The 20335-nt window shown below is 43.0% G+C and overlaps 1 protein-coding gene across 6 annotated transcripts in view; it reads right to left on the minus strand.

The window, feature by feature from the left end:
• Positions 1 to 282: 282 nt before the first annotated feature.
• Positions 283 to 20335, minus strand: part of LRRCC1 (leucine rich repeat and coiled-coil centrosomal protein 1) — a 56661-nt gene continuing 36608 nt past the window's right edge. For 5 of the 6 annotated variants that reach the window (XM_075920450.2, XM_075920448.2, XM_075920449.2 and 2 more), the window contains 8 exons: positions 19079 to 19280; positions 18118 to 18303; positions 15867 to 16041; positions 8673 to 8836; positions 7885 to 8093; positions 7087 to 7224; positions 4512 to 4647; positions 283 to 645 (listed from right to left, as the gene is read on the minus strand). In XM_075920450.2, the coding sequence (XP_075776565.2) occupies positions 523 to 645; positions 4512 to 4647; positions 7087 to 7224; positions 7885 to 8093; positions 8673 to 8836; positions 15867 to 16041; positions 18118 to 18303; positions 19079 to 19280 (1333 nt within the window). In that variant the 3' untranslated portion in view covers positions 283 to 522. Of the gene's footprint in view, positions 646 to 2452; positions 2648 to 4511; positions 4648 to 7086; positions 7225 to 7884; positions 8094 to 8672; positions 8837 to 15866; positions 16042 to 18117; positions 18304 to 19078; positions 19281 to 20335 lie in introns of all 6 variants that reach the window. The other variant, XR_012901347.2, reaches the window with a different exon arrangement.

Raw genomic sequence — 20335 nt, forward strand, 5'->3', positions numbered from 1 at the left:
CAAAACGGTCATATACAATATGTGTTATTAAAAAGTCTCTCAACTGATTATGGGTGCAATCTGTGTTTTATTAAAAGGACATGAGCATCATGATTGCTTAACTTAAAGAACCCAACTACACGAAGGACAAGCCTAATTCTTTTTCATATCCTTACTTCATACTTACTCCATCTGCTCTTTCTTAAAAATAATTTTTAACTCACAGTGCTTTTCATTTGTTGATTTGGTTGACCTATTTCTTAGACAGCTCTGACACAAATACTAAGACGTGTACACCACCAGTATGAAAATACTATATAAATCTTTAATACATCTTTGATTCTTGAACTCTTCAAATAAGATTACACAAATAAAAATTCCTCTCTGGGAATCAGTTTTAAAGGAAACTAAAAAGCACAGCAAGTAGTTTGACAAACTATATAAACAATCTATACAATGTCTTTGTTTATGTATATATTTTACATTACTTCAACTCCTTTTATTAAGAGAAGCACAACAGTCAGATTTAATGCATTACACATTTCAGAGATCTTGCTGAATGTCACTCAGTGCACTTGTAAGTCGTCTTATTTTCTCTTCCATTACCTTTTTACTGTTTGCTGTTTCTTGCAGAAGCTGACGCATTTCTTCTTCAACATGGTAAACCTGAAATGATAAAAAGACAAATATAAAAATTCAACCCTCGTGTTAGAATTATATAGGAAATCTATCAGATAGAGGCAGCAAAGGAGGTAGAAGGGAGAGAAAGTACTTTGAAGTGGCAACCTTGGCAGCGTTTCAAAGCAGCAGCGCTGCATGGAGCCCGGTGTCAACTGGGGCCATTTCCGCAGAACCCAGAATCAGCTAAGGAGTCCATGGGCTCCTTGCGCTTTTCAAAGCGGAAGCACCTGCGTGGAGCCTGGAGTCAGCAGGACTTCCTGCTGGCCCGGGCTTCACGTGGAGTTCTGCATTCCTCCTTTGAAATGTACAAGGTCCCCTGTAGGGGCCCTTGTACATTTCAAAGGAGGAATGTGAAAGTGCCTATTGACTAGTTGATGGAAATTCCATTGACTACTCAACTAGTAAATTAACCGGTATTTAACATTCTGAAGGAAAAGTAATCTTGCTTATATTTAACTAGAAGATTTACCCAGCTCGGATCCTCAACTCAAATAATCTTTGTTTTTCTTCATTTAAATAATTGTTCTGGGATTGGTCTGGGGATGAGGGCTGCTCCAGGGAGACAGGACAAACCTGGGCCTCTCTCACTGCAGCAGCTTGGGGCCAGGTGAGAAGTGCCTGTCCATGGCTGCTGCAGCAGGCACAGCTGGGGAACCAATATTAGGGATATTGGTCGACAATCCAATAAGCATAAATGTGTTGGATAGTTGAGTAGTGACACGACCAGTCGCTTCCTCCTCCTTGCTGCCTCTTAAAAGTTGGCTCTCCGCAGCACCATCTCTGTGGGGTGGCCAGGGGCGCAGAAGAGAAAACGGTGTAAGTAGGGGCTGAAACAGTCCCCTGTTCGCGCCGGTTCCTACTGAGGCCACTTTAGCCGCTGAAATGTACAAGAGCCCCATAGTTCCCCAGCTACCCTGCGTTCCCATTGTGGCTGCTTCGGCCCCGTGCTCCCTGCAGCGGCACCCCCCACCTCCTTTGGTGCTTAAAAGCTGGTTCCCCCCCACCACCGTCTCCAGGGTGCTGCTGAGGGGGGTTTAGGGAAACTGCTGTGAAGCAGCCCCTGTCTGCGAACACAGGCTACTGCCGCCATGCAGCCACTGTTCGCAGCAGCCAGGTATGGCCTCAGCCAGGGGCCACTCCACTCCAGTGGCTGCTGCGAATAAGTGGTGGTGCCAGAGCAGCTTCTGTTTGCAGCAGCCAGCCTCGTCTACTATGAACAGAGACTGCTCCAGCACCACCCCATTTGCGATGGACACAGGAACTGTTTAACTCAGCATGAGCTGGTATGCAGCAATCCACACTAGGTGCGACTGCCCAGTGGCTCTTACCACATTTAAAATGCAGAGCCGCAGCACAGGTGGCTTCCAGAGCTGGCATGGGCAGGGACTGCTCAGTCCCAGCTCAAGCCGGCTCCTGGAGCTACCCCCTGCTATGGCTCTGCGGAACGGTCCTACTGACTAATCATATAGGTGATACAATTAGCCTGATAACCACATATTAACATCCTGAACTGATATATATGACCAATATGGCAACAGCAGTAGTATGAGGAAAAGGAACTTTTATGAACAATTGTGCAACATGAAAACAGGTTATAAAAGACGACAAGACTGGGTAAAGCCAGGGAGTTCTCAAAATTTAATTGCACTACGTCCCCCTTCTGACAACAAAAATGACTACACAAGCCCAGGAGGAGGATCAAAGCCGGAGCCTGCTAGAGCCCCACCATCTTGCAGGAGACAGAGCACAATGTTGAAAATTAAGGGCTTCAGCCCCAGGCAAGGGGCGTTACCTGAGCCCTGCTGCCCAGGGATGAAGCCCTCAGGATTTGGGCTTGGGGCTTCGGACCCCCACAAGTCTCTGCCATGCATTGGGCTACTTGGGATTGTGGAAGGCGAAGAGGAGTGCAGGGTCTTGAGCATTCCTTAGCTTGAAGGATTTAGCCTGGTTCAGGTGCCAAAAAGAAGCTCCGAATGGCTTTACAAATCTTAAGTAAAAAAAATTATCTAGTAAGTATATACTGCATTAGTCACCATTTTAACATACAATGTAAATAGAAGCTGAATAAATTTAAAGTTGAACTACAAAACTGCTTAAATGTGTATCCTCTTCGGCTGTGTCTACACTGCACCCCTTTTTCTGATTTTAAGAGGAATAAGGGACCTTTCGGAAAAGGCTTTATTTTCCGAAAGATCCCTGTCTAGACTGGCGCTTTTTTCCAGCAAAGCCCCGAGCCGGAAGAAAAGCGGCAGCCATGTTCATGCAAATGCAGCGGGGAAAATTTAAATCCCCGCTGCATTTGCAAGTCCGACTTGTCTCATCTGTATCCTTTTTCCGGAAAAGGGGTGCAGTGTAGACACAGCCTTCCTGTTTAGCAAAAAGCATAAAATTTAGCGTAAAGGCTACATGTAGTTTAAAGTCAATGGCTACGTCTACATTGGCATGATCTTGCGCAAATACTCTTTAACGCAAGAGTTCTTGCATTAAAGTATTTGTGCAAGAGAGTGTCTACACTGGCATGTGCCTTTGTGCAAGAGATGTGCTTTTGCGCAAGAGCATCCATGCAAGTGTAGACGCTCTCTTGCGCAAGAAAGCTCCAATGACCATTTGAGCCATCGGGGCTTTCTTGCGCAAGAGGGCTTAGTCCTGAGCGGGAGCATCATAGTTCTTGTGCAAGAAGCACTGATTTCACACATTAGAACGTCAGTGTTCTTGCGCAAGAACTCACGGCCAGTGTAGACAGACAGCATGTTTTTGCACAAAAGCAGACGCTTTGGCGCAAGATCGCGCCAATGTAGACACAGCCAATATGTTTTAATGATTACCAACCATGAGAATCAACCCGACTTTAGGAAAACAATTAAAAAGTACAAACTGAAAACAAGTCAAAAATAAATGTAATGCAAGTTCCTGCTTCAAACCACTATTGAAGACCAAGATTTAAATCAACCCATCCTGCTCCCAAATGATTTTTGTTCTTGGAGGAAAATCAGTAAACCTCCACCAGGGAGCAAGAACGCAATCCCTAGCTCATGAAAATACAAGTAACATTTGTAGGAAAGTTTATGACTAATGCACTGGCACAGTTCAACATAGCAGTCTTTTGTAGTTTGCATGCTTCCAATGTCTCATATCTATCACCAGAATTATAAAAGCTATAAAAAAAGGTTCAGTGTCATATAAAATACTTGAGCACCATTTTTCTTGCCTCTCTAATAATTAAGGGATGTTCATGCACTGGATAGTGATTGCATGTTCCTTGACTAAAAGAATATTCCAAGTCAGCCTATTGTCTACGCACTTGTAGGGAATCCATTATTAGGCAAAGGTTAAAAGTTCAACGTCAGTAATGCTTTTGTCAATGGTTAGCCAACACAGACACCCAAAAAGATTACAGGCAGTCCCCGGGTTACGTACAAGATAGGGACTGTAGGTTTGTTCTTAAGTTAAATCTGTATGTAAGTCGGAACTGGCGTCCAGATTCAGCCGCTGCTGAAACTGAAGCAGCAGTGGCTGAATCAGGATGCCTGGGGCAGAGCAGCTGGGGTGCTGCCGGGTTGGTCCAGTAGCGCCCAGAGCAGCGCTATGGGACCAACCGGCAGCGTCCCAGCTGCTGTACCACAGGCATCCGGAGCAAAGCCGCGGAGCACGGGGGCAGCGGGACAGCCCAGACGCGCCGTGGCTGTCCTGCTGCCCTCGGGCTCCGCGGCTTTGCTCTGCGTTGCTCCCCGTCTCCCTGGTCTGCATAAGTCGGATCCGCGTAACTCGGGGACTGCTTGTATAGCATATAACAATATTGGGACAGAAAATACAGATTGGAAGCCCAATAACATTTTATTAAAATACAATACCTTTTCATTTGCTGCTTCAATTTGCCTTTGTTTTTCATTTGCTAGCCGCAGTAATTCTGCCTGATGAGCTGCTAACGTTGACTCAAGCTGTCTTCTAAAAGCATCGTCCATTGAATGAAGTTTTTCTATTGCAACCCTATGATCATATGAAATATATTAATCCTTAAGAAAGCCAGAACTAACTAGTATTAGCTATCCTTCTTAAGATTGTGTGTGCTTTGCCTATTTCTATATTCTTTATTGCTTTATGTAACATGGACATCCAGAAAGATTAAAATTATTTCGCTTCAGTTCTTAGTTCCAATGCTATCTTGTAACAAATCGATGTCCTAGTTCTGTGCTCCATGGAAAGCATGGAAAGCTCTGAAAGCACTCTTGATAGAGAATTGAAATCATATACTGAAACATTAAATGGGTCCAAATGCAAAAACAACACTCCAATATTTCAGTAACAATGTGGGAGAAGAAAAGGAAATTGAAATTCTTACTTATTCTTTTCCCCTCAAATGTACTAGGCATTAAAAGGAAAACCTAAATGCTGGCAATTAATGATAGCTGCTTGTCTGGTGCTGCAACACCACAAATGCAAAGTTACACAAACAGGAATACACATTTAACTCTGAATTAATTTATGCCAAATGGGCCTCGTATCTGTAGATTACAAAATAATGTCTAAAAAAAAATCTTAACTCCTATATAAATTCAGTGTGGTCACAGATCTAATCTCCAATAGGTAGTAACTTCAGCTGAGTAATAAACAGTGGGGATGTCAATGTGTAGTTAAATACCCAATCAACTGATAAGCTTAGGCTTATCTGTTAATCTTATGGACTACAAACATTCCTTCTCTTACTTTATCAGATAGAAAGGGGGAGGCGGTAAAGAGGGCCCAGTACAATGGGGAGCTGGCTGTTAAGCTGGTTCCCCACGAGCACAGGATCTGAGAAGCTGCCTTTCCCCAACCTCCAGTGCTGCTGCTTCTGCTAGAGGCAGCAGTGCAGAGGGTGAGAGGGGACAAGTTGGAGCTGGTATATGCAGGAGCTGACTTTCAAGCCAACTCCCCATACATGTCGGCTCATGCGGAGCCGCCTGCCCTATTCCCAGCGCTGCCGAAGAACAGTCTAGCCATGAAGGGCCCAGGCTCACCACAAACAGAGGCTGCTCTGTGGGATGTAGGCACAGCCTGTCTGTAGGGAGCTCTGCCCTCCTGCAGACAGGGGCTGCTGCTGCGGAGAAGCCTCAGTCCATGGTGAGCTTGGGCCTGCTGCAGACAGAGGCTGCTCCACGGGATGCCGGAGAGCTCAGGCCCCCCAGGCAAACAGAGGCTGCTGCCACCACTCACTGCTGCCTCTGATCCAGCATCCCTGTTGACCACAGAACTCCATGGCGTCACAAGTAGTAAGAGAAGTCAATAGAAGAGTTTCCCCCCATCAACCTCCTGCAGCCTCGACTTAAGGTACTTTAACTCCAGCTACGTTATTTTTGTAACTGGAGTTATACATCTTAAGTAGACTTCTCCCTAAGTGTAAACCTGACCAGAGGGCAAGATTCTGCCAATTATCTCCTTCACAGAAGAAGTCCTTACTCATATAAGAAATTCTTGTGTACATAAAAGCATGTTTGGGATTAGACCAGGCCCAGCAAAACATGGCTTGCAGGTCAAATCTAGACCTACAAGCCACTGGATCCGGCCTGCAAATGCAGCGGGGAGCCCCAGGCAGGCTGCCCTGCTTGCCCTGCAGTCTGCTCAGAAAAGCAGCTGCGGGGCTGTTTCTCTTTCAAAACTGTGATCCTGGGAGATGGTGGGGAGGCTTCAGGCGCTGCGCTCACCTCCAGGATAATCCAGAAACTGGCAAACGGAAGCTGCCTGTTTGAACATCAAGCAGCATGTAAAGCATCATGCCCCTCTCCCCTCCGGCTCAGTAATTCATACAAGCACATGGCCCTGTAGCCTGTGCAGGCATGGGGCAGGCAGGCTGAGAAATGTTTTAAGCTCTGCAAGCAAGCAGGCTGGTTGGGCTGATGGGGGTAAGTCTTCCGGCCAAAGCCTGCTTCTAGCACCCTAGCCCCTTACTTCCCCAACTTCTGCACCCCCACTCAACATACCCAAACCCTCTGCCCCCCTTCTGCACCTATACCCCCTCCCGATGTGGCAACCCAATCCCCTGCCCCAGATCACTATCCCCTCCTACCCTAGGTCACAACCCAAATTCCTGCACCTCAGTCCCCTGCCTTAAGTCACAACTGCCTCCTTCACCCAAACTCCCTACCATACCCCATTCTCCCTCCTGCACTGCAATCCCTTACCCCAAGCTCCCTTTTGCACCCAACGTCCATTGCAGACCCCACACTTCCTCCATTAATATAATGGAAGAGTGCAGCCCTTGGCCACTTTACAAAAACTTGGAGTGCCCCCCCCAAAAAAAAATTATTGCCCAACCCTGGATCAGACCGATAGAAAGTACTTATAACTTCATTATGAACTCTAGTACTATGTACCAAAGTTTCACCTGTCTTGTATGGTGGAATGTGTACAAGTTTAACAAGGAAACCATTATTAGTATTGTGTCTTTACTTCTGAGTTTGAAGGCTTTTGTTTTTCTCTTCAATCAACTTCTTTTCCTTAATATCAAAGGATTCTTTCATTTGTTTAACTTGTGTCTCCAAATGGCTTAAAAGTTCTCCTTTATCTTGCCACTTCTTATTCATTGTACTGAAAATAAAACAGACATGTTCAGGGTGCTTACAGATTCTATCATCTTTTAAAACTGTAAGGGAAAGTGATATATCGATACTTCCCCATTTTCGAGTTCTAATGATCAAAAGTTAGGCTGTGGCCTGCCTACTGAAGTGCTCTTCTCCTAACCAATTTGAAATTTCGGTGTGTCATAACATTTCATTATGCTTATTTACTATATATTTTAGAGAGTTTATGAATCTGTCCATTTGAGAGTACATTTGTTCAAGAACTCCTCCTAAACCCATGGCATCCAACCAGTTCTGAAGCGGTAGCCACTACTGCAATAGTAAACTAGCCACACTCAACCTGCCAAATAGCTACATGTGGTTAGTGGCTAAACTGTTGGGACACCGTGTTCCTAAACAGTAAGAGTGAGGATCACTAAATTTGGTATGAAGCTTCCTCTTAAAGCAATGTCAGAGTGTGGGTGCGCCAGGACAGCGGGATGTGCCTGGAATTCTATTGTTTTGCATGAAATAGAAAGAAAGGGGTGTAATAGCAGGGAGAAACTGGCAGAAAGCCTGTGCAGCCTGGAAAGAAGCCGCGTGGACAGGCTGCTCAGCCCACATCACCCGAGGCCAGACCCAGACTAAAGGCTGGGTAAGTCTTCTAGTATTATCTATTATACATTACCTGTATGCTTTCCTAATATCTTCCAGTTCTGCTTCTTTTTCTTCTAGCAGTTGTTTTAATTCCTCTTTTCTTTCATTTTGCCTTTCTAATTTTTCCATTATCTCTTCCAACTGCGCAGTTTTTTCATCCAATTGTACCTGAAAAGTCTTTTTGATTTCAACATTTTCTTCATGCTGTTTTCTGATCTGTTCATCTCTTTCCTGTAAACCCTATAAAAAGACAAAAACATCTGCTTTGGTATAAATGAGTATAAACTAGCTATAAATAAATGTAGGTTGAAAATTAGATGAAAGTTTCTAGCCATCAGAGCAGTTAAGTTCGGAACAGGATTTCCAATACAAGAAATGAGGGCTGAAAGATTTGCTATGATAAATGAGGAAAAGATTTGAGCCTCAATGGAATTTGTAATAGTAGTTTAACTAAGTATTACCCTATTGCTTCCTGAATGCAAAAGGAACAGAATAAAGGAGAAAATACCTTATATTGGAATATAAGATTTCAATCAAATTTAAACAACAATTTGTAGTGTTTGCTTCATTAAAACATATTCCATGAGACCCTGCCCTACATTGTTCTTCTACATTTCTGGTGAAGTACATAAACAAGTTTCAATGACATGATCACAATCATGTCCTACACCCAATGAAGTGTATGAGAGAGTACCCTTGTTAGACTACTATGGCACTGTCTTTCTAATTTTATTCAAGTCATTGCCATAATTTTCATTCCAACTCTGTTTTTGCATACATACATATGTGCGCGCGCTCGCACGCGCACACACAACTTACTTCTTTTAATTTCTTAATTGTTTCTGTTTGATCTTCCACTATCTTGGTCTTAATTCTTAGGATATCATTGTCACGTTCACTTTGTTTTTTCAGAATCTCACATTCATTGGCTAGAACTTCAATTTTTGCTTCTAGTTTTCCACGATCTTGAGCAAGAGAAGCTCCTGGACAAACATATCAACGTATGACACTGGAGATCATGAAAGCATTTTTCACACAACTTTCAGAAAAGTGAACATTTTATGCCAGTTTAGACATGCTTATAAGACCTGTGTAGAACAAACTACAGATGGAGAGCTTAATACCATTAAATTATGTTCTTATAAGTTAAGCAACACTTACTGTTTATATCTCTGGGAACTTCTATAATAAATTAACAAAAATACTTATAGATCTAAACAAATTTCAAGAGACCACCAGATGGTGCTAATCTGTGCTGCTAGTACAGTGCAGCAAAACAAGCAAGATGATAAAAGCCACACATCTTACTCCAACATTTTAAGTTAGCTATCTTCAAGGACATCTGCAATTTATGGGGGACAAGTGGCATTATATGAGACAGATATCAATGCAGTAAGTAATGCTATTTAGAACTGAGTGAATTCCCTCAAATCCAATGCAATTCTTCATCATTTTATGTGTTACCCTTTTCTCTGAATTATCAACAAGAGTCAATTAAAGTAACAGGTGAGTGCTAACTGGGGATATGTCTACACTACCCCGCTAGTTCGAACTAGGGGGGTAATGTAGGCATACCGCACTTGCAAATGAAGCCCGGGATTTGAATTTCCCGGGCTTCATTTGCATAAGCGGGGAGCCGCCATTTTTAAAACCCCGCTGGTTCGAACCCCGTGCAGCGCGGCTACACGGGGCTCGAACTAGGTAGTTCGAACTAGGATTCCTATTCCGAACTACCGGTACACCTCGAGGGGTTTTAAAAATGGCGGCTCCCCGCTTATGCAAATGAAGCCCGGGAAATTCAAATCCCGGGCTTCATTTGCAAGTGCGGTATGCCTACATTACCCCCCTACTTCGAACTAGGAGGGTAGTGTAGACATACCCAGGGAGTTTAGAGAGGGAGTTCTCCAGGTAAAGGAGAAGCAGATACAGGACTCTTGAGGGAAGTGTGTTTTGTTGTTGGGGCTTTCTTACTGTGTGCTGAGCTTGTGTTTGTTGGTGTGTGATGGTGTGGTTTTTTTTTTTTATTGTCTGTTTGAGTGAAGCTTTAGAGAGGGAGTTCTCCAGGTAGAGGAGAAGCAGATACAGGAGTCTTGAGGGAAGTGTGTGTTGTATATGGGGCTTTCTTGCTGTGTGGTGAGCTTGTGTTTGTGAGTGAGGGTTGGTGTGTGTTCTTTTTTGTGTATTGCTTATTTATTTATGTTTCCCCCTGTGTTTGAGAGTGAAGCTTTTTTTTCCCCTCCCCACTTCCCCTTTGCCCTCCCCCTCCCCTTGATGGAGATTGTGCTGTGATTGGTAGGTGGAAACTGTTGGCTTCTAATTAAAGTTTGAATTCTAGAAGCCTCTGCTGATTGGCTGAGCCTTGGTAGGGGGAGGGGCTTTATAAGGCAGTGGGCAAGCGACCAAGGAGCTTGCGAACAGGTGAGTGCTAACAGGGAGTTTAGAGAGGGAGTTGGGAAGGGGAGAGAGAAGGGTGTGAGGTTCTCTTGCCTTTCTTTTTAAATCCCTTCTCTAAGACAGCAGCGATGGATGGTTATAGGTCTGCTGTTGTTATCTGCACAGTGTGTAAAATGTTTGTCTTCTTCCCGGAAGAAAGAAGGGATTTCATCTGCACTAAGTGCAAGCTGGTCGCAATTTTGGAAGAAAAAAATTAGAGGACTGGAGGTCCAAGTGTCAACCCTACGCTCGATCAGAGAGGATGAAGACTTCCTCGATAGAAGGCAGCGTTTAATCCTTCAAGCACGGAAGGCAGAGGAATCAGAGAGGGCAGTACGTGACCAAGAAGGGAACTGGCAGCATGTAACTTCTAGAAGGGGAAAAAGGCCAGCATGGGAATCCCCCGATGCTATAGAGGTAAGTAATCGCTTTCAAGCTCTCTCCACAGGCTCTGCAGAGGTGAATTCTTTGGAAGGGACCTCACAAGGAAGAAACCAGAAGTGAACACCATCTACTGGAAGGCATGGGATGTGTAGTCCTAGGGATTGGGGTTCCACGTTCATCACCCCCAAAAGAAAACGACGGGCGGTGGTGGTCGGGTACTCCCTCCTAAGAGGGACTGAACCATCCCTCTGCCGTCCGGACCTGGAATCTCGAGAGGTGTGCTGCTTACCGGGAGCTCACATTCAGGATGTGACTAAGAGGCTTACCAAGCTGATCAAACCTTCCAATCGCTACCCCTTCCTGCTTCTCCACGTAGGAACTAATGATACGGCAAAGAATGACGTTGAGCGGGTTACTGCGGATTATGTAGCGCTGGGAAGAAGGATCCAAGAATTCGGAGCGCAAGTGGTGTTCTCGTCCATCCTCCCTGTTGAAGGGAAAGGACTGGGCAGGGATCGTCGAATTGAGGACGTAAATGCGTGGTTGTGCAGGTGGTGTCACAAAGAGGGCTTTGGTTTCTTCGACCATGGGACTCTGTTCCGGGCACAAGGATTGTTAGGAAGAGATAGGATCCACCTAATGAAGAGAGGAAGGAGCATATTCGCGGGAAGGCTTGCAAACCTAGTGAGGAGGGCTTTAAACTAGGTTCGTCGGGGGATGGTGACCAAAACCCTGAGGGGAGAGGGAAAGTCGGATACCGGGAAGAAATTCAGAGAGGAAGGAGCAAGAAAGGAGGACCTCTGTCTCGAATGGAGAAGATAGGGCAATCAACTGGTTACCTGAAGTACACTAATGCTAGAAGCCTGGGCAACAAACAGGAAGAACTGGAGGCCCTGGCCCAGTCCAAGAAATATGACTCGCATGACTGGAGCGCTGTCATGGAAGGGTATAGACTGTTCAGGAAGAACAGGTAGGAGAGAAAAGGAGGAGGAGTTGCGCTATATGTAAGAGAGCACTACGATTGCTCTGAACTCCAGTATAAAGAGGGAGAAAAACCTGTTGAGAGTCTATGGGTTAAGTTTAAAGGAGCAAACAGCAGTGATGTTGTGGTTGGTGTCTGCTACAGGCCACCGAATCAGGTGGATGAGGCAGATAAGGTTTTCTTTGGACAACTGAGCGAAGCTTCCAGATCGCAGGCCCTGGTTCTCGTGGGGGACTTTAATCACCCTGACATCTGTTGGGAAACCAATATGGCAGTACACAGGCAATCCAGGAAGTTTTTGGAGAATGTTGGGGATAACTTCTTGACACAAGTGCTGAAGGATCCGACCAGGGGCTGTGTGCAGCTTGACCTTCTGCTCACAAACAGGGAGGAACTAATAGGGGAAGTAGAGGTGGGTGACAACCTGAGAAGCAGTGATCATGAGATGGTAGATTTCAGGGTCCTGACCAAAGGAAGAAAAGAGAGTAGTAAAATACGCACCTTGGACTTCAGAAAAGCAGATTTTTACTCCCTCAGAGATCTGATGGGCAGAATCCCATGGGATGCTAACATGAAGGGGAAAGGAGTCCAAGATAGCTGGCAGTATTTTAAAGAATCCTTATTGAAGGCACAGAAAGAAACCATCCCGACACGTAGCAAGAGAGGCAAACATGGTAGGAGACCAGATTGGCTTACAGGGGAAACCCTTGGTGAACTTAAGCACAAAAAGGAAGCTTACAAAAAGTGGAAACTTGGACAAATGACCAGGGAGAAGTTTAAAGGTATAGCTCGAGAATGCCGGGGGGTTATCAGGAAGGCGAAAGCACAAATGGAATTGCGACTGGCTAAGGATGTGAAGAATAACAAGAAAGGTTTCTACAGGCATGTTAACAAGAAGAAGGTGATCAGAGAGGGTGTGCGGTCCCTAATGGATGAAGGAGGTAACCTAGTGACAGATGATGTGGGGAAAGCTGAAGTACTCAATGTATTCACGGACAAGGTCGGCTCCTGGACTTCTGCGCTAAGTGATGCAAGATGGGATGAAGATGGACAGCCCGTAGTGGGTAAAGAACAGGTTAGGAACTATTTAGAAAAGCTAAACGTACATAAATCCATGGGTCCGGACTTAGTGCACCCGAGGGTACTGAGGGAGTTGGCAAATGTCATTGAGGAGCCTTTGGCCATTATCTTTGAAAAGTCATGGAGATCGGGAGAAATCCCGGATGATTGGAAAAAGGCAAATGTAGTGCCCATCTTCAAAAAAGGGAAGAAGGATGATCCAGGGAACTATAGGCTGGTCAGTCTTACCTCAGTTCCTGGAAAAATCATGGAAGGGATCCTTAAGGAATCCATTTTAAGGCACTTGGATGAGAGGAAAGTGATTAGGAATAGTCAGCATGGATTCACAAAGGGAAAATCGTGCCTGACCAATCTGATTAGCTTCTATGATGAGGTAACTGGCTCGGTGGACATGGGGAAGTCAGTGGATGTTATATACCTTGACTTTAGCAAGGCTTTTGATACGGTCTCCCACAATATTCTTGCCAGCAAGTTAAAGGAATGTGGATTGGATAAATGGACGGTAAGATGGCTAGAAGGTTGGGCCCAGCGGGTAGTGATCAATGGCTCGATGTCAGGATGGCGGTCGGTTTCTAGTGGAGTGCCCCAAGGTTCGGTTCTAGGACCAGTTTTGTTCAATATCTTTATTAATGATCTGGATAAGGGGATGGATTGCACCTCAGCAAGTTTGCGGATGACACTAAGCTGGGGGGAGAGGTAGATATGCTTAAGGGCAGAGATAGGATCCAGAGTGACTTACACAAATTGGAGGATTGGGCCACAAGAAATCTGATGAGGTTCAACAAGGACAAGTGTAGAGTTCTGCACTTGGGACGGAAGAATCCCAAGCACAGTTACAAGCTGGGGACCAACCAGCTAAGTAGTAGTTCTGCAGAAAAGGACCTGGGGGTTACAGTGGATGAGAAGCTGGATATGAGTCAACAGTGTGCCCTTGTAGCTAAGAAGGCTAATGGCATATTAGGTTGCATTAAGAGGAGCATTGCCAGCAGATCCAGAGATGTCATTATTCCCCTTTCTTCGGCATTGGTGAGGCCCCATCTGGAGTACTGTGTCCAGTTCTGGGCCCCCCACTACAAAAAGGATGTGGACGCATTGGAGAGGGTCCAGCGGAGGGCAACCAAAATGATTAGGGGGCTGGAGCGCATGACTTATGAGGAGAGGCTGAGGGAGTTGGGTCTGTTTAGTCTGGAGAAGCGAAGAGCGAGGGGGGATATTATAGCAGCCTTCAACATCCTGAAGGGAGGTTCCAAAGAGGATGGAGAGAGGCTGTTCTCAGTAGTGACAGATGGCAGAACAAGGAGCAATGGTCTCAAGTTATGGTGGGAGAGGTCCAGGTTGGATATTAGGAAAAACTATTTCACTAGGAGGGTGGTGAAGCACTAGAATGGGTTACCTAGGGAAGTAGTGGAGTCTCCATCCCTAGAGGTGTTTAAGTCCCTGCTTGACAAAGCCCTGGCCGGGTTGATTTAGATGGGATTGGTTCTGCCTAGAGCAGGGGGCTGGACTTGATGACCTTCTGATGTCTCTTCCAGTTCTATGATAAGGGGATGGTTTGAGAACATGATCTTGGTAACTAATTGACCATTCATTATCAGTGGGAAATAGGTCAACGGAGTTACTATAGAGAACTTTCTGGGTGTCTGGCTGGTGGGTCTTGCCCACATGCTCAGGATTTAGCTGATCGCCATATTTGGGGTCGGGAAGGAATTTTCCTCCAGGGTAGATTGGCACAGACCGTGGAGGTTTTTTGCCTTCCTCTGTAGCATGGGGCACAGATCACAGCTGGAGGATTCTCTGCATCTTGGGGCCTTCAAAGTATTTGAAGGCTTCAATATCTGAGACATAGGTGAGAGGATTATTCTAAGAGGGGTGGGTGAGATTCTGTGGCCTGCACTGTGCAGGGGGTCAGACTAGATGATCATAATGGTCCCTTCTGACCTTAAAGTCTATGAGTCTATGAAAGTAGGTTGCACAGTTGTTCCAGCTACCATATGAGATGAGATGTATATTACCCAATACATTAGGAGTACTAGCAAGGCCAATTTTGAATCACCACGCCTGTTCCATAACAACGCTTCTGGCATTGTGTCTGAAACTTAAATTAAATAGATTTAAAAAAGCCACCCAAATTTCATTCCGGCAAGCATAACATTTTGCCAAATATATAAACACACCTGAATGAAAAAGGAGGGCATATTTCTTCTTCTGCAAAGTGAGAACAGGATACATAGAATATTTGTTGAGTTAACATCTTTGAATATACTGAGATACTATGATTGGTTTTATGGATATCTTTACACCATTTTTCTAAGTGTTAATGAACTGTTGCTGTGACATCAAGTAATCGCTTGCACAAAGTAATGGCCTGCACAAAGTAATATCTAGCAAATTATCACCACCACTATGTAAAAAAGGAGAGAGAGAGAGAGAGAGAGAGAGAGAGAGAAGATTGTGACAATATTTTTTCCTGTTGCAATTCATAATTAATGTGCGTTGGAGCATTACATAAAAGATAATCACAAGTGTCCTTCCTAACAGACATATATCATATATAAGTAAAAACAAAATAAAAAAGTCACATGGTCAGGTAATCTGAAGTATCCCTTATTGGATTTACACACTAAAATAAATAAATAAAATATAAAAACCAAGTCAGTTCATTGAGTGAACAGAATACCTCACAAAATTATAATTAGTAACAACTTATTTTTTTTATCTTGGATCTCATATTCTGATGAATTTTAACATTTAACTATGGTATCCTGATGGGTTTATTTTATTTTTCACATAACCAGAATAAGCAACATTGTGTTTAGTGAAAATTATAAACTCAAAAAGTTAACTGTTTATGATTTTTCTGCAAGGTTCCTGTTCCCTGGGATTTTATTACTCATTTGTTGTATATCTTCAATCTGTCCTTCTATTTTAAAAAAAACATACAGTAGTAAATATTTATGCCACTCCTATAAAAAGTAGTCCTTTCTGAGTCAAATAAGAAATTAGGGAGGGTTTGTCTCAGGTAGAGCTATGGTCCACTGTGGCACTATAACTGGTGAGGGAAGAAATGCAAGTGAAATATCTATAAAATTGTTCTTTATGCTGATATATTACACAAAAAACTGTTGAATTTTTACCCTGTTGCACCAATTCTTGTCCCCATATTTTTCTTTCCATTTTTAATCCTTCAATTACAGATTCTTGGGCTGTCAGTTGAGAAATAAGTTTTGATTTTTCCTGTTTAAGGAGTTCAATTTGAATAGTTTTTTGTTTGTCCTCCTCAACCATACTTTCAAGTGTTCGGATTCGATTCTATATATAAGAGTAAATAATAGAGGAAAAACAATAAGTTTCTGTAAGATAAATAGTCAGAAATTCAGTACTATTAACACCATTCAACTATGACTGTTAATTCTAATTAGCTATATTTAAGTGGCTATTCTATTGCACAGGTGTTGTCTGATAAAAATTGGCATCTTTTACCAGCAATGAAGCACAGACGCTTCATCTGTCAACACTGTTTACACATTTCTCTCCCACAAACCTAATTATATAAAGTTTTCTTGTAAATATATATTTATATAATTTAAAGGAAGGTAGGATAACTTTGTAATTAAAAGAAGTTCCAAAAATTCTGAAAAGAGGAAGTGGAAAATTTAGGTTGCACAGCAGAAGTTAATTCAAAGGAAACAAATGAAGGCTGCACTGAGGTGAGCTGTCATCCCTTGAGACATTGCATATAACATGAAACATGCCATGTCCATTTTTCCCATCTTATGAATATGCTTTTATAAAAAAGTATTATGTACTTTTAAAATAATTTCTAAGAATCATCAAGTCTTCAGCAGTTATTCTCTGACAAATTCCATTTGGCATAATACTACAATAAATTTGAGAACCTATCTTCTTTTTGAAAGCAGACTTAATTCAAGTTACTTATTTAGTGTCAAGAGACTGCAGATTGCTATGCATATCTTTTCACTGGCTTCTTGGAAAAAGCTACAAGATAAAGTTCATGATAGATAGACTTATATTTAACAGCTGGAAGGCCTGGTCATAATATTGTTATGGCCATTTGTGATTATAATATTGTAGATAATATTTACAGAGTGTGCTGCATACTAGAGATATAAGCGACTAGTCAACTATCTGATAAGCAAAAGCTTATTGGATAGTTGACTAGTCGCTTCTCCCCGTGCTGGGGGAAACAGGGGGAACGAGGGGAGCAGGAGCTGATGCTGGGGAGGGCCAGCTTAAAAGCCAGTTCCCCCAAGCACCGTCTCTGCAGGGGTAGGGGGGTAGCGGGGACCAGGTGTGAGTTAGGAATCAGCTGATTCCCAGTTTGCGCCCAGTCCCAAACACTGCACTTCTGTTGATTCCTGGCTCGCTCTGGGTCCATCCCCCACCCCCCGCACTGCGCTTTAGCTTTTTAAATGCCAATAGGCTCTTAATACAGTTAAAAGGCAGTGCCACAGCTAACCCTGCTGCAGCTCCCTCGCTTATCAACTAATCGACTAGTTGATTAAACTACATTTAACATCCCTACTAATGTAAATTACATGTAGTTGCTATTATATCATTATGTAATTACTGTAATAATGTTCGTTATATAAATCCTAGTAACAGTACTTTATGCAGTACTTAGCAAGTAAATGAACTAATTTGTGTCCAACCATTTTAAAATAACTGTTCTGCAGCTAAAACACAGTCATTTCTGAGTTTACAAAAAAAAAAAAAAAAAAAGAGAGAGAAAAAAAAATCACAGTATTAGATATTCTCTGAATCTCAGTTTCCAGTAGTTACTGTCATGTACAATTTGTTAACATTGCAAAATAGGAGTGCAATTGTGAGGAATTGTATGAGTGTGTATTTGGCTATAACTGTGCACCTGAGACGTCAATGTGTGACTGTTAAGGACACAAGAATTGAGTTTGTTATGAATACTAATATTGGCTAAAAATGGAATAAGGAAATGCGTAATGTTAATTTTAAGCTGAAATATGTCTAGTATAGATAGGTTCGACACCCTCGAGACTTGACTGGTCCTGGATGAGGGATTTTTCTGAAACAGGGAGGTCTTTTCTCACCCTTCTGCTGCCAGCACCACAGGGCTTCCTGGCTCGCCTAGCAAGGTCATAAACTGGGCTTCCTACTCCCCCTCTGCTGCTGCTCCCCACATGCCAGGCTCAGTTGAGCTGCGTGGGGAGCTACGCACTGGCTCCAGCACCTCATCAGGCCAAGATCCTGCCTCCTTTTTCCCCCTGGAATATCTGTAGTCTGGCCAAACCAGCGAGTCATAGTTTATAGAGATGCAACCTGTATTGTTAATGTTGCAATTTCTTGTCTAAAATACTTTATAATTTTAAAAAAAGGCTTAAAAACATATACCTTTAGATTTGCTGTTGTTTCTTGTTTTGATTTTACTACCTCCGCAATCCTTGTTTTCTGTTCTTTCACCATGGATGTCAGCTCTTGAATCAGAGCTGCTGACTGCTTTTCCTTTTGCTGAGATTGAAACAGGGCACACTTATGTTCTGCTAACTCAGCAGTAACATTTTCAAAACCATCCTTTACCTGTATGATGAAAAGATGTTAATAAAAAGATTAGCTTTCCAAATGTGTCGGAGTTGGGTAGATTGGAAATACAATCTGGTAATCTGAAATAATGGAAGTGAGACTAATTCCATACATTCCGAAAGGCATTTTATATTACTTGATGTATGTTAAATTATGAATGCATGGAATTTACTAAGTCAAACTAAATGAAAAATGTTTGAAATACCATTATCACAAGATTAAATTAAAGCCAATGTTAATCTCTCTCTCTCATATATATAAAAAAACTTTTTCTGCGGGATGAGAGAGTGATGTCATAACATCACTCTGCGTCCTGCAGCCCCTCCTTCCCTGGTGCTCTGTGGCTGGAGGGAAGAGTGAGGGCCCAGCAAGGCCACGGAGAGGCCTCCATCTCCCCTGCAGGCTAGGGGGAATAGTGTGTGGCCTGCGTGGCCCAAAGCCATCAATTGCATGGCCTTCCCCCGTCATGGGGGGAGGCAGCAGCCGGAGGTAGAGATCTGGGGCAGCTGCTGCCTCAGCTCAGCTCAGCCTGGCTCCCCCCAGAAGCTGGGCAGGGGGGAGGAGGGGAGAAGAGAGGACGAGCTGGGGTTGTGTATCCCCAAACAGGGAGGTTCATGAGCGTAGTGAGCAGGTGGCATTGTCCCCTAATAACTTACTCATTGTTGATTAACGAGCAAGGCAAGAAAAGGGTTTTTTTGTTTTTGTTTAAGAGTACAGAATTTTACAATCTCCATGACACTACACATTTTGCAATACACTATCTTAATCTTACCTCTTTAAACCTTTTGGCTTCAATAGTTAAAGCAACACGAAATTCATTTTCTAGCTCCATATACTGCTGGTTTAACATACTTATTTTCTCTTGAAATTCTTTAATACGTTCTTCATGCCTCTGCTTTTCTTTAGCCATTTCTTTTGACAATGCATCTTGGAATTCAGATCCATTCAAAGCAACTCGGGTTTCAAGTTCTCTCCTGGAGTTACCAAACATATGTATATTACATTTAGAATTACAGTATCTTTCAATACTAGGTTTATTATAAAAAATTAAAAACTATGTAATAAGATAAAATCCACGTATTTTCATTATTGTCCTTCAAGTAACACTCAGTTTTTATGAAGGTCAAAGAACAGTGAGCAGATAATCCATGTTTCATACTTCAGTATAACAGCACAATTCCAATAAAGAGGGAAAAACAAACTATTTAGTGGGGAGGGGAACCCCACAGTTGTAATTGCCTAAGGATGCTGATGGATGTTTCCCTTAGCATCAAGCATCAGTTAACATACCTTCATTCTCAGGGCTTGACAAACGGCTGAATTTCAGCCAGTTGCTCCGTGTGCCCCATTCACCGGTGCTTCACGCATGTGCAGTGCCAGTCTGGCGCATGCGTGGTGCGGGGCTGGCGAGTAGCTCTTGTAATTTCTTGAAACTTTAAAAGACTGCTTCTTGGAGCAGCTGGTTCTGGAACCCACAAGGGGGAGAGGCTATTCTTGATTTAGTCCTAACTGAAGTGCAGGATCTGATTCAAGAGGTAAATGTAACTGGATTGCTTGGAAATAGTGACCATAATATAATAAAATTTAACATCCCTGTGGTGAGAAAAACCTCAGCAGCCTAACACTGTGGCATTTAATTTCAGAAAGGGAAACTACACAAAAATGAGGAAGTTAAACAAATTAAAAGGTACAGTGACACAAGTAAAATCCCTTCAAGATGCATGGAAACTTTTCAAAGACACCATGATAGAGGCCCAACTTAAATGTATACCCCAAATTAAAAAATACAATAAGAGAACAAAAAAAGTGTCACCATGGCTTAACAACCAACTAAAAGAAGCAGTAAGAGATAAAAAGGTCTCTTTTTAAAAGTGGAAGTCAAATCCTAGTGAAGAAAATAGAAAGGACCATAAACTTTGTCAAATTAAATGTAAAAATATAATAAAGAAAAACCAAAAAGGATTTTGAAGAACAGCTAGCCAAAAACTAAAAAAGTAATAGCAAAATGTTTTTTAATTACATCAGAAGC

Source organism: Pelodiscus sinensis, chromosome 2 (assembly GCF_052426305.1).
Source record: "Pelodiscus sinensis isolate ZL-2025 chromosome 2, ASM5242630v1, whole genome shotgun sequence".
NCBI lineage: Eukaryota > Metazoa > Chordata > Testudines > Trionychidae > Pelodiscus > Pelodiscus sinensis.